The sequence below is a fragment of the Astyanax mexicanus genome, chromosome 7 (assembly GCF_023375975.1).
Source record: "Astyanax mexicanus isolate ESR-SI-001 chromosome 7, AstMex3_surface, whole genome shotgun sequence".
NCBI classification, from domain to species: Eukaryota; Metazoa; Chordata; class Actinopteri; order Characiformes; family Acestrorhamphidae; genus Astyanax; species Astyanax mexicanus.
The window spans coordinates 35,224,504-35,237,650 of NC_064414.1; the positions used below are offsets into that span (position 1 = coordinate 35,224,504).

Here is a 13,147-nt window from a genome sequence, read left to right on the forward strand (position 1 = left end):
GCCCCCATTCTACCCACCCTCCACTCACGGTTGTTTTCTCGACCCCCTTGTGAGTGGTGGCTTTGTGCTCACAAGGTGCACCTGATTACCAGACGGGAACACATTATGGCAAGACACATCTAAACCCAGAGCAGCAGCACAAAGATGAGGAGAAAGAGAATACATGCATATAAAGAATATAATACACATAATGAAACAGGTCATGAAGTGTTACTGAGATCAAAACACACATTGAAAGTACGAAAAGATCCCTTAAAATAACTCTGTTGTTCATATGTAAATAGAGTCACAGCCCTCTGTCTAGAACCAACCACACTTGGTCTCCTGTGTGACAGGACCACGTCAGCAATGTGCAGTCCCAGTAAAACATGCCTGTAGACCAGCTACCCAGCTAATGTCCATCAGCCTGACACCAGCTATCCACGCTTCACAGATCAAAACTCAGGCCCTGTCCTTCGCTCACCTAATTCTTGGTGAAATTTTCTATCTCTCCTCCTCCTTTGTAATATGCGATTCCCAGGGATATGCATGCTGAATTGCACCTCCTCCTTCCTAGTAATCTCTCGCTTCTCGAATTTCCTTGTCATTTGGTGCCGGAACCCACCATTTTTTTCTTTTTCCTACTTAATTTTCCTTTCCCTAGACTGACAATGTGTAAGCAGGCTGACTTCTGTAGGTAAAGCAGGGGAATTACAGAAACCAGTCAGGTTGTATCAGGTTTAAGCCAGGCCTTTCATGATGGGAATTCTGAAGCCAGCTTTGAACTTCTCAAAAAAAGCACGGTAAGCGAGCTCAGGGGATAATGAACAACAACTATCATTATGATATTTTTCTGCTTTAGCTTGTGCGGGATCAATTAACTTTACAAATAGCAAATGATCTGGAGACTTAAAGGCACTTGTCAGTCAATTATACTGGGTTTTAAATCTTTTTAAATGGTTTTTATAGTATAGCTGGGAGGACAAGTGAATTGTGTTCAAGATGTTTTTACTATTTGATATAACGTAACTATGGCGGCGGTTCTTTACATTGTCTCCATTCATATATTTATGAAAAAAAAAACTTTTCTTGTAAAGTTGCACATATAAATTTATCTGACAGGTATGATGCTATATGAGCATTGTAAAAGTAACAGATATGAAGTTATAAAGTTGAGAAGTTACCTCTCTGTATCCCATATTCGAAGAGGATCAAAGTCTTCACAGCACGCAGTTCCAGTCACAAAAGTGCTGTTGAGACAAACATTTAACAAGATTAATAAATGAGCCACTACTTTCAAGACTCACAGACACTCATAGACTCATAGACACCAGGTATCCTTACAATTACAAACAATAATGGAAATTCACCAATAGACAAAAATAAGGTTTCTCATAATTACCAGAATAAACATCATCATAATATAATATATATAATATAACATAATAAATATAATATATATAATTTCCTTATTTTTAAACGATTGACCAACAATTTTACAATTTCTGGTATTTTGTAATTAAACTTGAGGATGCACGATAATAGAAAAAAATTACATTGCAATATTCTTCTGCAATATATGTTGTGATATTTATTTTCTTTTGTGTCAAGACTTCATCAGAAGTTATATAACTCTTACAATACAAAGCGCCAAAAAACAAAACAAAACAAAGAAAAAAAACACCAAACTGCAACAGATATTTTTTTCTTTAGAACACTTTAGAACACACTGGAAATAATCAACATACAGCTCTTGAAAAAATTAAGAGACCATTTCAGTTTCTAAATCAGTTTCTCTGATTTTGCTACTTATATAGGTATATGTTTGGGTAAAATGAACATCGTTGTTTTATTCTAAAAAATGCGGACAACATTTCTACCAAATTCCAAAGAAAAATATGGATTTATTTGCAGAAAATGAGAAATGGCTGTAATAACAAAAAAGATAATGTAACGAAACAAGTTCATATTCATAAAGTTCAGAAATCAATATTTGGTGGAATAACCCTGTTTTTTTATCACAGTTTTCATGCATCTTGGCATGTTCTCCTCCACTAGTCTTACACACTGCTTTTGGATAATTTATGCCACTCCTGGTGCAATAAATTTCCAGAGCCGTATAAAACAATTTAAAAACGAACACCAGCACAAGCATTGTTATTGTTTATTTTACAATAGTTAATTATTGAAATTTCTATACTGGGACCAGTCACACAAACGAAAAGAAAATAAACGTAACTTTTAGAAATGTGAACAGAGTACGAGAAGGTTAGCGGTAAGTTAAGACAGTCGACTTTGTTCAAAGATTCTTTCCTTGCGATGCTGGGGGGTGGCTAAGTAAGAGAAACAAAAACACTTTGGTGCCCCCTTTGATTTGGATGACAGGTTAAAATTAGCTGGAACAGGTAAGGAGGTGTATGGTAGGAGGGTGTGTGTCTGTGTGTCTGTGTGTGTGTGTATGTGTGTAAGTGCATGTGTGTGCACCATGGTTTTGACCTGCCTGATAGTTAGGGATTAGGGCCTCCTGGACAGCTGGGATTGGCAGGCGAGGCTCCAGGCCTCCACCACTCCCTGCATTGTGTGTGGAGGTGAGCTGCACAATGGGACTCCCACACTACTGAGCACACTGGAATGTGGTGGCTTTAGCGCACAGGTATTCCTACTACAACGTCCTGCTGGGATGGGTTCTTCCCCCCCCATATCCCAATTGGCTTCTTAGTCTTATTGCCGACCAAATGAAGACAAAGAACAGTCTGTGTGTGTGTATATATGTGTGTGTGCGAATTTTCTGGTCTATGCAAGCCAAAACTACACGTAAGCCTAATATCAATTTGACCAAAACCTAAAGCTAATGTATCGAGATTGTTGAAGTCACATAAAACCACACTGCCTACAATAAATCACAAAGCTTCTTAGAGCCTCTCTTTCTCTCGAACATACTTTCATACCTCCAGAGAACTCCCGAGCAGTGGGCTCTCCGCCCCCACACCAAAGAATCAGGCTCCACAATGGAATACCAGTGTGGCCTCAAATTAACAGCCAGCCTGTGTGAATAAGCTCTGTAGCGCCTGGGGTCCAGCTCCAAACCCCAAGCACAAAAACAGAGAGAGAGACAGTGACCCTACATCACGGTCAGCGAGAACTGAATGAGGAGGCGTTCAGGGTTTTGACGGCACCTTTCACACTGGGGTCACAATAAGACGAGGGCTATAAAGTGCAGTGAGGAACGACGGCTCCCAATCAAGAACATTTTCCAGCAGTTTTCAATGTCTGTGAGCAAAAGACCAACAAGCCCAATAGTCAGCATCAGTAAACCGCTTTAATTTGCAGCATTTAGCCACAAAAAAGTACATTGACCAACATATTTCACTTTCTTCAAAGATGTCTATGTATTTTTCAAGTAGAGAATGCATAATCACATAGTAAATACTAAATATTAAATAGCATGACTGCAGACTGAACTGCACTGACCTGCCTCATACTGTTGCATACCCTAAATACCTGCAGTGCCTTCCAGAAGTGCTGGACCAGTGAGGTCAATCACATTTTTTCTGCTGTAGACTTAAAACATTTGGATTTGACATTAAAATATTAATAAGATCAAAAGATCCACATTTCAGCTTTAATTTACAGGTATTTACATCTGGATCTGATACACCGTTAGGTAGATAGCACCTTCTGTCTGAACCCACCCATTGTTCTGTGACTGTAAGGTGTGTTTTGTTGACCAGGTGTGTCCTTATGCATTAATTATTCAAACAGTAAACAGCATTCCAGATTTGGGTTTTGCCTGTGCATTTATAGTTAGAGGAGTAACCAACATGCAAACAACAAGCAACTGTGAAGCTGGAAAAATCAATCAGAACCATTGCACAAACATAGTCCACTGCCAGAACAACTGTTTAGAATGGGCTACAGAAGAAAGTCATCACTGATGTACTAAACAACAGGTGATGAACAGGTAGACCAAAGAAAAGGTAGTGAAGGTATCACAATCTATTGTTCACTGAGAATTCATAAACAAAAGATAATGATGAAAACCACTAATAAGCAAGAATAATAGGAAGGCCAGGTTGTACTTTTCCAAAATGTAAAGAGACAAGCCTCTGAACTGATTATGAACCGATGAGACCAAGATTAACATTTACCAATGTCATGGAAAAGCTAAAGTTTGGAGAAAGAATGGATCTTCTCATGATTTCAAACATGCCAGCTCACTGTAAAACAGTGGAGGTAGTGTCATGAATTGGGCTTGCATGGATTAATCTTGCAGGGCTCATTAATCTTCATTGATGTACAATGAGCTCAGATGTCTACAGAAATGTTTTCTCTGTGAATCTAAAGAAAGATGAAACCAAACTGATTGGGAGATCCTTCACCATGCAGCATGATAATAACCAAAAACACAATGCCCATAAAGGCATCACAGAAGAAGAATACAGAAGGTTAGTGGTGTCAAAGGGTCACAGACTTGATGCAGTTACTTCAAGAGAAGGATTTGCAACTAAATATCAAGTCTTATTCACTTTAATTTACTGGTAATTGGGTGGGTTCAGGCAGAAGGTGCTGTATCAGATCTAGATGTAAATACATGAAAATAAAAACTGAAATGTTGATCTTTTGTCTCATATTCAATTTTTAATGTCAAACCCAAATGTTTTCAGTCTACAGCAGATATGAAGGGACCAGCCTCACTGTTCCAATGCTTTTGGAGGGGAGTGTATTTGTACGCAAAAGGTAAAATTATAACACTTCATTGCTTGGTATCCCCTGTACCAAAACATGTTTAAAGTGTTGTAAGAAGGAATGGCAGCTTCTTTACACTGTGTTAAATGCTTTACCATTTGTGGAATGTATTGCAGGCCTGAAGTTCAGGACCTGATGTACTATAGATTTGACCAATGAAAGGAAATGACCTTTAATAGCAAAGTTGTAAAGCATTATCTAAAAGAGAGGATATGGAGAAAAGTCCAGCAGATTAAAACATCAAACTTCTTCTGAAATCTGTGCTAATCTAAAAACACATCATATGAGCACCATTAACAAGAGAATCAAGTGAAAGCCGGCGAGCAGAAGAGAGGGAACCGGCGTTCCTCCCTCTGATGGTTTCAGTTAGTTTCTTCATTGAGGGCCCAAGCGTATTGGCAAAGACAGCCATGGCAGCTGTCAACCCGGTTAGCGGTGGCCCATCAACCATATTCAGCTTGCTGGGCCAGTGCTGGCATTTTAATTACTGTTGGGTAAACTCATTTGCCCCAATGAAGGCCGTGTGTCCTAATAGAATATGCAGGCTGCCTGACCTCTGAACCAGTGTGACACAAGATACAATAGGGGCAAAGCCAAGCTCTCTCTTCCCAGCCCTTATTACTCTCTATTACTTCAATTACTCATCCCTCACTGAGTCTGATTGTGAAAAAAAAAACACAAGGGAGAAAGCGAGTGAGAGAAAGAGAGAGAAAGAGAGAAAACGAGAGAAAAACAGAACACCACAATTAAATAATTTTTTGTCCTCCAGACAAGTTCTGATTGATCTGAAAGGGAGTCCCAGTGATATTATAGCTGTAAAAGGTCAAAGCCTCTCTCTCGCCTAACGTGCCCCCACCCTTCTCTCGACCTTACACCCACCCCACCTCAAATCGAAGAGTAAGCGCAGCTTCCCGACACTTCCCCCTTTCCCCTGCTAGCCCCTCCAAGCGACACCCCCCCCCCCACAACCCCCCCCATCCAACTCTAACCACTCTTCTAACCCAAAAAACACAGTGCGCCTCAGGATCATTAGAACATGTCGGGGGTTCACTGCCAACACAACCATTTTGGTAACCTAATCAGCTGACATCATTATTCGAGGTACTGTGTAGCATGAAATTAGTGCCGGGGTCACACAAACTTTAATTCAGCCCCTGCTGGGAGAAGAACTCCAACAGTAACAAGATTGTTAGGGCCAAACCAACACAACCAACCGCACAAATCGGGTCAAGACCACTGCAAAACACTGCGATACAGACCACTGTGACCCTGACAAATAAATGAACACTTACACTAGTTTAAAAGTCAAATATAATGCTTTTTAAGACCTTTTTTAGACCACAATAAATATAATTTAGGACCCAAAAGTTTAGTCATATTTTCTTTGGTAGAAAATAATTTGAACTAAAACCTTAGTTCTCTCCCCGCTAATGTAGCTAACTCACCGCTAACGTTACTATGTTAGCTAGCCCTCCGCTAACCTTAGTTTTCTCCCCAATAATGTAGCTAACTCTCTGCTAACGTTATTATGTTAGCTAGCCCTCTGCTAACCATAGTTTTCTCCCTAGTAATGTAGCTAACTCACCGCTAATGTTATTATGTTAGCTAGCCCGCCACTAACCTTTGTTTTCTCCCTAGTAATGTAGCTAACTCACCGCTAACGTTACTATGTTAGCTAGCCCTCTGCGAACCTTAGTTCTCTCCCCAGTAATGTGGCTAGATAACTCACTGCTAATGTTAGTATGTTAGCTAGCTCTCTGCTAATGTTAACTAGCTCTCCGCTAACCTTAGTTCTTTCTCCAGTAATATAGATAGATAACTCTATGCTAACACTGGTATGCTAAAGTTAGCATGTGCTTTCCCACTGGTATTAAACACAGTCTGAAAATTTTATACACAATTTAAGACCTTAATTACCCAGATTTTAATTTAAGACATTATAACCCTTTTTAAGGACCTGGAGGAACCCTGAGAAACATGTAAGATCTTCTAATGTTTAGCTAAAATATGCTTATATTAATTATGATGTCATTTATAATATGATATTTGAAAGACAAGGTTTAAAATGTAATAAGATAAAAAAAAAAAAAAAACGTGATTTCAAACAGATGTTGATTGTAATCATGATTTTGTATAAAAGCAGCATCAAAGATTAGGATAGGATTTCCAGGATTTTGTCAACAAATGTGGGAAATTTTTTAAATTATTAGAAACAACAAAGATTTTCATATTTCTGCATAATAACCACTAAACCAAAGTGTAATGCAAAAAGCAAAGGTGCAAGCTGAACATCAGTCTTCAACCTTTAGACAGCCCTGCATTAACAAGTCATTTAACCATGTCTAGAATTGGCATCAACATCTCTGGGCTCAAAGGCACCTGAGATGAACCATCACACAGTTGAAATGCTTTAGTTTTTAAAATATTTTGGAATAAATTAATTCTGTGAGTTTCAGATCAAAGATAAGAAGGTGCGTTTGCAGGAAGAATGGAATAAAACAAAAAAGTGAAATATGCAAAACCATTCAAACATTTTTTTCAGAATGTGCTGTAGCCCTAAAATGCAGGAATAGATAAATATTACTGAATAAATGAAGTTAATTAATTACACAAAATATGAAATATCTTGGGTTCATAATGTCTGCAATGAAATATAAGTCAAAATAAAATTGTAAGAAACACTGCTTTATAATTACTATAAATACTGAATTATGTGATCATAGTAGTCACTAAATATAAACCCTGCAGTGTCAGGGCTTAATTCATTAAAAGAAATGATATTATTTCACCCCACTCTGAATCCCTACAAATTTAGGGGTTACAAATGGGGTTCAAAGCGAGTATAAACCCAGCACATCAGTCTGTCTTTCAAGTGTGCTAGCTTTGGGCCAGGAGGAGGTTGTTCATTTGTTCTGGTTGACCCCTGGCTTTGTAAGAGGGGATGTATCTAGTTTGTAAAAGTGCTTTCATCTCTGCCTCTAAATATGTTTGAATTGAAAAGGGTTATGATGTATTTATATCGCTCTGAAAAGGACAATAGGCAGGGTCTCCCTCGCTCTTTCTCTCCCTCGCCCTCTCTGTGTCTGCACTCCCGCCCTCTCCCCCCTCCCCACTTCAACTCACACCCGAGTTCACAGACCTTTTGGCTTTCTGTCCATGTCCCCTGTGTCTGAGGTCAGAGGAACATTCCACACACCGCCTTTTGCTTAGCTGGGTGGAACAGCCCCAGATCAGTTTGGACAAAAATATGAGAAACCTTACAGCCTGTTACACACAGACACACACACACACACACACACATTACACATTGGTCTTATTGCTCCAGGACATCAGTCACCTGTCTCATTATGACATATGCAAGGTGCAACACAAGCCTACAATGCTGTGGGTAATTGCTAAGCCACTTCGGCCAGCACTGTTATTTCCATCTGGAATTTACAATCACATTTTTTGAATGTTTCTTTCCATTTGGGGCTGCAGGCAGCTCGGGAAGATCTTTCGATCACATGATTGTCCTTCTATAGAGAGGGATTTTGGACTGTTTTAAAATAAGCTTGCCTTGTGCAATAACACCTTTTTTGTTATTGTTACAAAACTACATGAAATTAGGCTTGTCAGAGTACTTTTGCACAATATATTGTGTACACATTATTGTAATTTGTAAAGACCAATTTGTAGCATAATAATGCAGTTACGGGGATATACAGCTCTGGAAAAAATAAGAGAACCATTTGATAATAATGATGGGTTTCTTTTACCAAATTGAAAACCTCTGGAATGTAATCAGGAGGAAGCCATCAAATCAAGCTGATCTGCTTGATTTTTTTGCACCAGGAGTGGCATAAAGTTATCCAAAAGCAGTGTGAAAGACTGGTGGAGGAGAACATTCCAAGATGCATGAAAACTGTGATTAAAAACAAGGATTATTCCACCAAATATTGATTTCTGAACTCTTAAAACTGAAGAATATGAATTTGAGGTCTGAAAGCTCTGCATCTTTTTAGTTATTTCAGCCATTTCTCATTGTCTGCAAATAAATGTTCTAAATGACAATATTTTTATTTGGAATTTGGGTTGGTCTGTAGTTAATAGATTAAAACAACAATGTGCATTTTACTCAAACATATACCTATAAATAGCAAAATCAGATAGATTGATTCAGAAAATGAAGTAGTCTATTAATTTTTCTAGAGCTGTGCATTTTAAGTATTCTACATAAATACACATAAAACAACTACAACTGTTCTTGAATAACTTTACATATCTGCTCAGTTTTCTTACAGGGCTCTAATATTTAATTTAGCAAAAAAAAAATAGTTATCAAGTTATGTCCATATATTGTATGATACGTTCATTACAGGCTGATTTAAAATAAAAAGAGTTATTCACAGTTAATTTCAGTTCGGACATAACTTTAACTCTACACAAAAGTATAAAAACTCCTGTAGGACTCCTTCTTCTTCTAAAGGGAAAAATGCTTTTTAGAGAGTACCAGAAGTTTCCATCTCAAATGCACCTAGGGAACACCTGTATGTGGCATGTGCCTAATGATCTGCTTCTGCAAAGCCTGCATAGAAGGCGCATATTGACTGCAATTATTCAGGACACCACCTGCAGTCAGAGGCTATAGCTCCCATGCAGTGCTTTCAGTAGTAAGCGCCCTGTATTTAACGTGTGGGAACGCACATTCTGTCCGTTATCGCTTTATTGTTGCAGCCTCTTTCTTTTCTTTCTTTCACTTGTTTTTTTTTTAAACTAATTGAATTCTTGACTCCTAAGACACAGCTCGCTCTGCTAGACTTGAGAGAGGGAGAAAGAGAGAGAGAGTGGGACGAGAGGCAGAATGAAAGATGTGAATTTCAGAGTTTTTTTTTTCTTTCGACTCTTTCTCTTTTTTGCGCTTGAGTGGGGTGGAGCAATGGGGGTGAAATTGGGGCGGGGTGGGGTTGGGGCGGCATAGAGGCCTGAGTCTCCCTGTACTTTGATACCGAGGGTCAGAGGTCATGCTCCCTCCGTTTGCCAGAGAGAGGCGATTTGGGGGCGGTTTATCCAACAATCATTTTCTTTGGAAAATTTCAAAGGCAGTACCCCTGCAACATCTTTGTAGTTGTGCTTGACCAACTCTAGACAAAACAGGCTCCCCAAAAAAGGGCCCTTTCTCACCTCTCCTTGGGGTTGCTTCTCTCTTCGATGGCTCGCACCCCCTCCCCCTCTATCTCCCTGGCCTGATCAGTGGACTCACTACAACTGTTGAGATATTGTGTACTCCACACTTGCAGACACACGCAGATCCACTGTCACAGGCCATCCTATCGCATGCACAGCTCGCTGAGAGACGTGCATGAACCTGCACAGTCCAGTCGATATGAACTGAGCACTTAAAGATGCTACAAAATGCATGTCTCTTCCTGCTCACTTTACTAATCAATGTTAATCACAGAGCAAGTATATAAACACTTTGACATAATTCAACAAACATGACCTCAGCATCTAATCATCACATACATTTAACCATAGTTATGAAATTATTAAAACATTTATATTAAATAAGTATTCATCATCATATCATCATAAAACTGTTCCTGCTTCCACAACAGTCTAAGTGACATTCTGTTGGCAGCAATCAGTCCTTCAGATTCGACCTCCATTGGCTGCTGTTAAATAAGTATTAAGTATTAATGTGGTACAGAGTCAATTTCCAAGAACAGTGAAACACAAAATTAAAAGAGCAATATACCAGAACAATGTACCTGCAAGCTGGAATTCAGAGAAATGTATGCTTTATTCATAACTTGTAAGTAATCTGCTGAACATTTTAATTAATAATACTTTTGAGAGTTACAAATGACTGTTAACCATGTTACTTAGGTACTATAAAAAAAAACCTTAATCCCTTAATCATTACAGATTAATTGAAAGGTTACACCTTCTTTTCAGTAATATGCTTTTAATTAACATGTTTTTTAGGAAAATGACAGATGTTTAGGGGAAAAAAAAACGTTTTTTTATAGACAAATTTGTTAAAATAATATGTCAGAAATAGGGGTGGGCAACATGCTAAAGGTTTGTATCATGATATTTAAAAACATGTTTGATACATGATATATTTATCTAAATATTTTTACATGGCTACTTAGTACAGTGATATATATCTCTGCTGCATACATTTGCTCTTTGCTCTACAAAGCAATAACAACAATTCTAAAATCTAACTGCTATTAATTTTAGTGTATATTGACAGATTATACAGCTCTGGAAAAAATAAGAGACCACTTAAAATGATAAGTTTCTTTGATTTTACCAAATTAAAAAAGATTGATGATCACAAGCCATCAAACCAAACTGAACTGCTTGAATTTTTGCACCAGGAGTGGCAAAAAGGTATCCAAAAGCAGTGTGTAAGACTGGTGGAGGAGAACATGCCAAGATGCATGAAAACTTTGATTAAAAACCAGGGCTATTCCACCAAATATTGTAGTTGAACTCTTAAAACTTTATGAATATGAACTTGTTTTCTTTGCATTATTTGAGATCTGGAGCTCTGAATTTTTTATTATTTCAGTCATTTCTCATTTACTGCAAATAAATGCTCCAAATGACAATAGTTTTATTAGGAATTTGGGAGAAATGTTGTCCGTAGTTTTTAGAATAAAATAACAATGTTCATTTTACGCAAACATTTACCTAAAAATAGCAAAATTGGAGAATCTAATTCAGAAACTGAAGTGTGTTAATTGTTCAGACGGTTACTATAAGGTGTAAAAGGTGGCTTGTGTTTTCAAAAGAGGCTCAGAAGAGGTTTTAACATGACAGTGACAAATTATGAACATCTTCAAATTTGTCACTATCAGGTGAACTAACAAGTAATTTCAGCCTGTGTGAGACCAAAGGACACTTTGAGAGGAGGAGGATCCGAGAACAAACGATTTGGTGTGGTGAGTGTACACACATCGGCTAGAGTTACACACTCTCGGACAGAGCGCTGCAGACTCAACAAGCCCTATCTTGTTAGCAAAGGTCTAACGTGTTTGACATTACAGGAAACAATTTGGCTGACTATCAATCACAAACTCACCGATGCTTCCTTATAATTCTACATTCACCCGTGGTTTAAAAAAAAAAAAAAAAAGGATTAAGCAAAAATGTTAAACTGAAATACAGAAGACAGGACTAAAAAAGGCTCTATTAATGAAAGCGAGCAGATATGTTCTGTTGTGTTCTATCTAATGTGACCTTTTACTGCTTATCAAGATACAATGTTTCTAGACTTCAAACATTTCCTACACTGGTCACACATTATTATAAGACCAGAGTTACATGCTGCCTGATTCTATTACACTCACTTCTGTCAATATAAATGAAACTCTGTGAAAATAAATCTTTACCAGTTATCACAATACAGAAACTGCATTTACATGTAGAACTCAGCATAGAAACCCCTAAACTTAAATTATTGTATTACAGAATTATCCTCAGTTTAGTGCTATCTTGAAATCCCACAACACAACTCTAGAAAAATAATTAAAAAATAATGAGTTTCTTTGATTTTACCAAATTAAAAACCTCTGGAATATAATCAAGAGGAAGATGGATGATCTCAAGCCATCAAACCAAACTGAACTTCTTGTATTTTGCCCCAGGAGGGGCATACATTTATCCAACAGCAGTGTGTAAGACTGTTGGAGGAGAACATGCCAAGATGCATGAAACCTGTAAACAAAAACAGAGTTATTCCACTAAATATTGATTTCTAAATTCCTAAAACTTTATGAATATGAACTTGTTTTCTTTGCAATATTTTTATTTGGAATTTGTGGGAAATGATGTCCGTAGTTTATAGAATAAAACCACAATGTTCATTTTACTCAAACATATACCTATAAATAGGAAAATCAGCTAAACTGATTCAGAAACTGAAGTGGTCTTGTCATTTTCTCCAGAGCTGTATTTTATATTATAGATTTTTATTCCTACTAGAATATCACAAATTTTACCTTTTCAGGCGAAGGTTATAACGCTTTCAATTTAAAACTGGCTACATTTTGTAGCAATTATGACAATAGAGTTCTGGTTGTTTAACACTTTTTTGTTTACTACATAATGTCGTGTGTTCCTTTAAAATTTTAATATCTTCATATTAATCTACAATGTAAAAATATATATAAAAATAATAAGGCAAAACATTGAATGAGAAGGTAGTTCCAAACTTTTAACTAGTACTGTATAAAACAATTACATATACACAACAGTAATTGGCATATTTTTCACAAAAATGTCCCAAAGGAACTTTTTACTGACCAAAACATTACTTTTGAAAGGGTTGGATAAATAAATGTATATTAAAAAAATAAATCTTAATCCTAAAAAATCATTTTAAAAGAATGATTAAAAAAGTACACAATTTTTGATTTTCATTGCAAAC

General features: G+C 37.3%; 1 protein-coding gene across 2 annotated transcripts in view; it reads right to left on the reverse strand.

Annotated features, from left to right (window-relative positions):
* The window catches only part of fbxw4 (F-box and WD repeat domain containing 4), a 36,059-nt gene that overhangs the window by 13,609 nt on the left and 9,303 nt on the right, over nt 1–13,147 (reverse strand). For both annotated transcript variants that reach the window (XM_022684716.2, XM_022684715.2), the window contains one exon: nt 1,164–1,229. In XM_022684716.2, the coding sequence (XP_022540437.2) occupies nt 1,164–1,229 (66 nt within the window). The remainder of the gene's footprint in view (nt 1–1,163; nt 1,230–13,147) is intronic.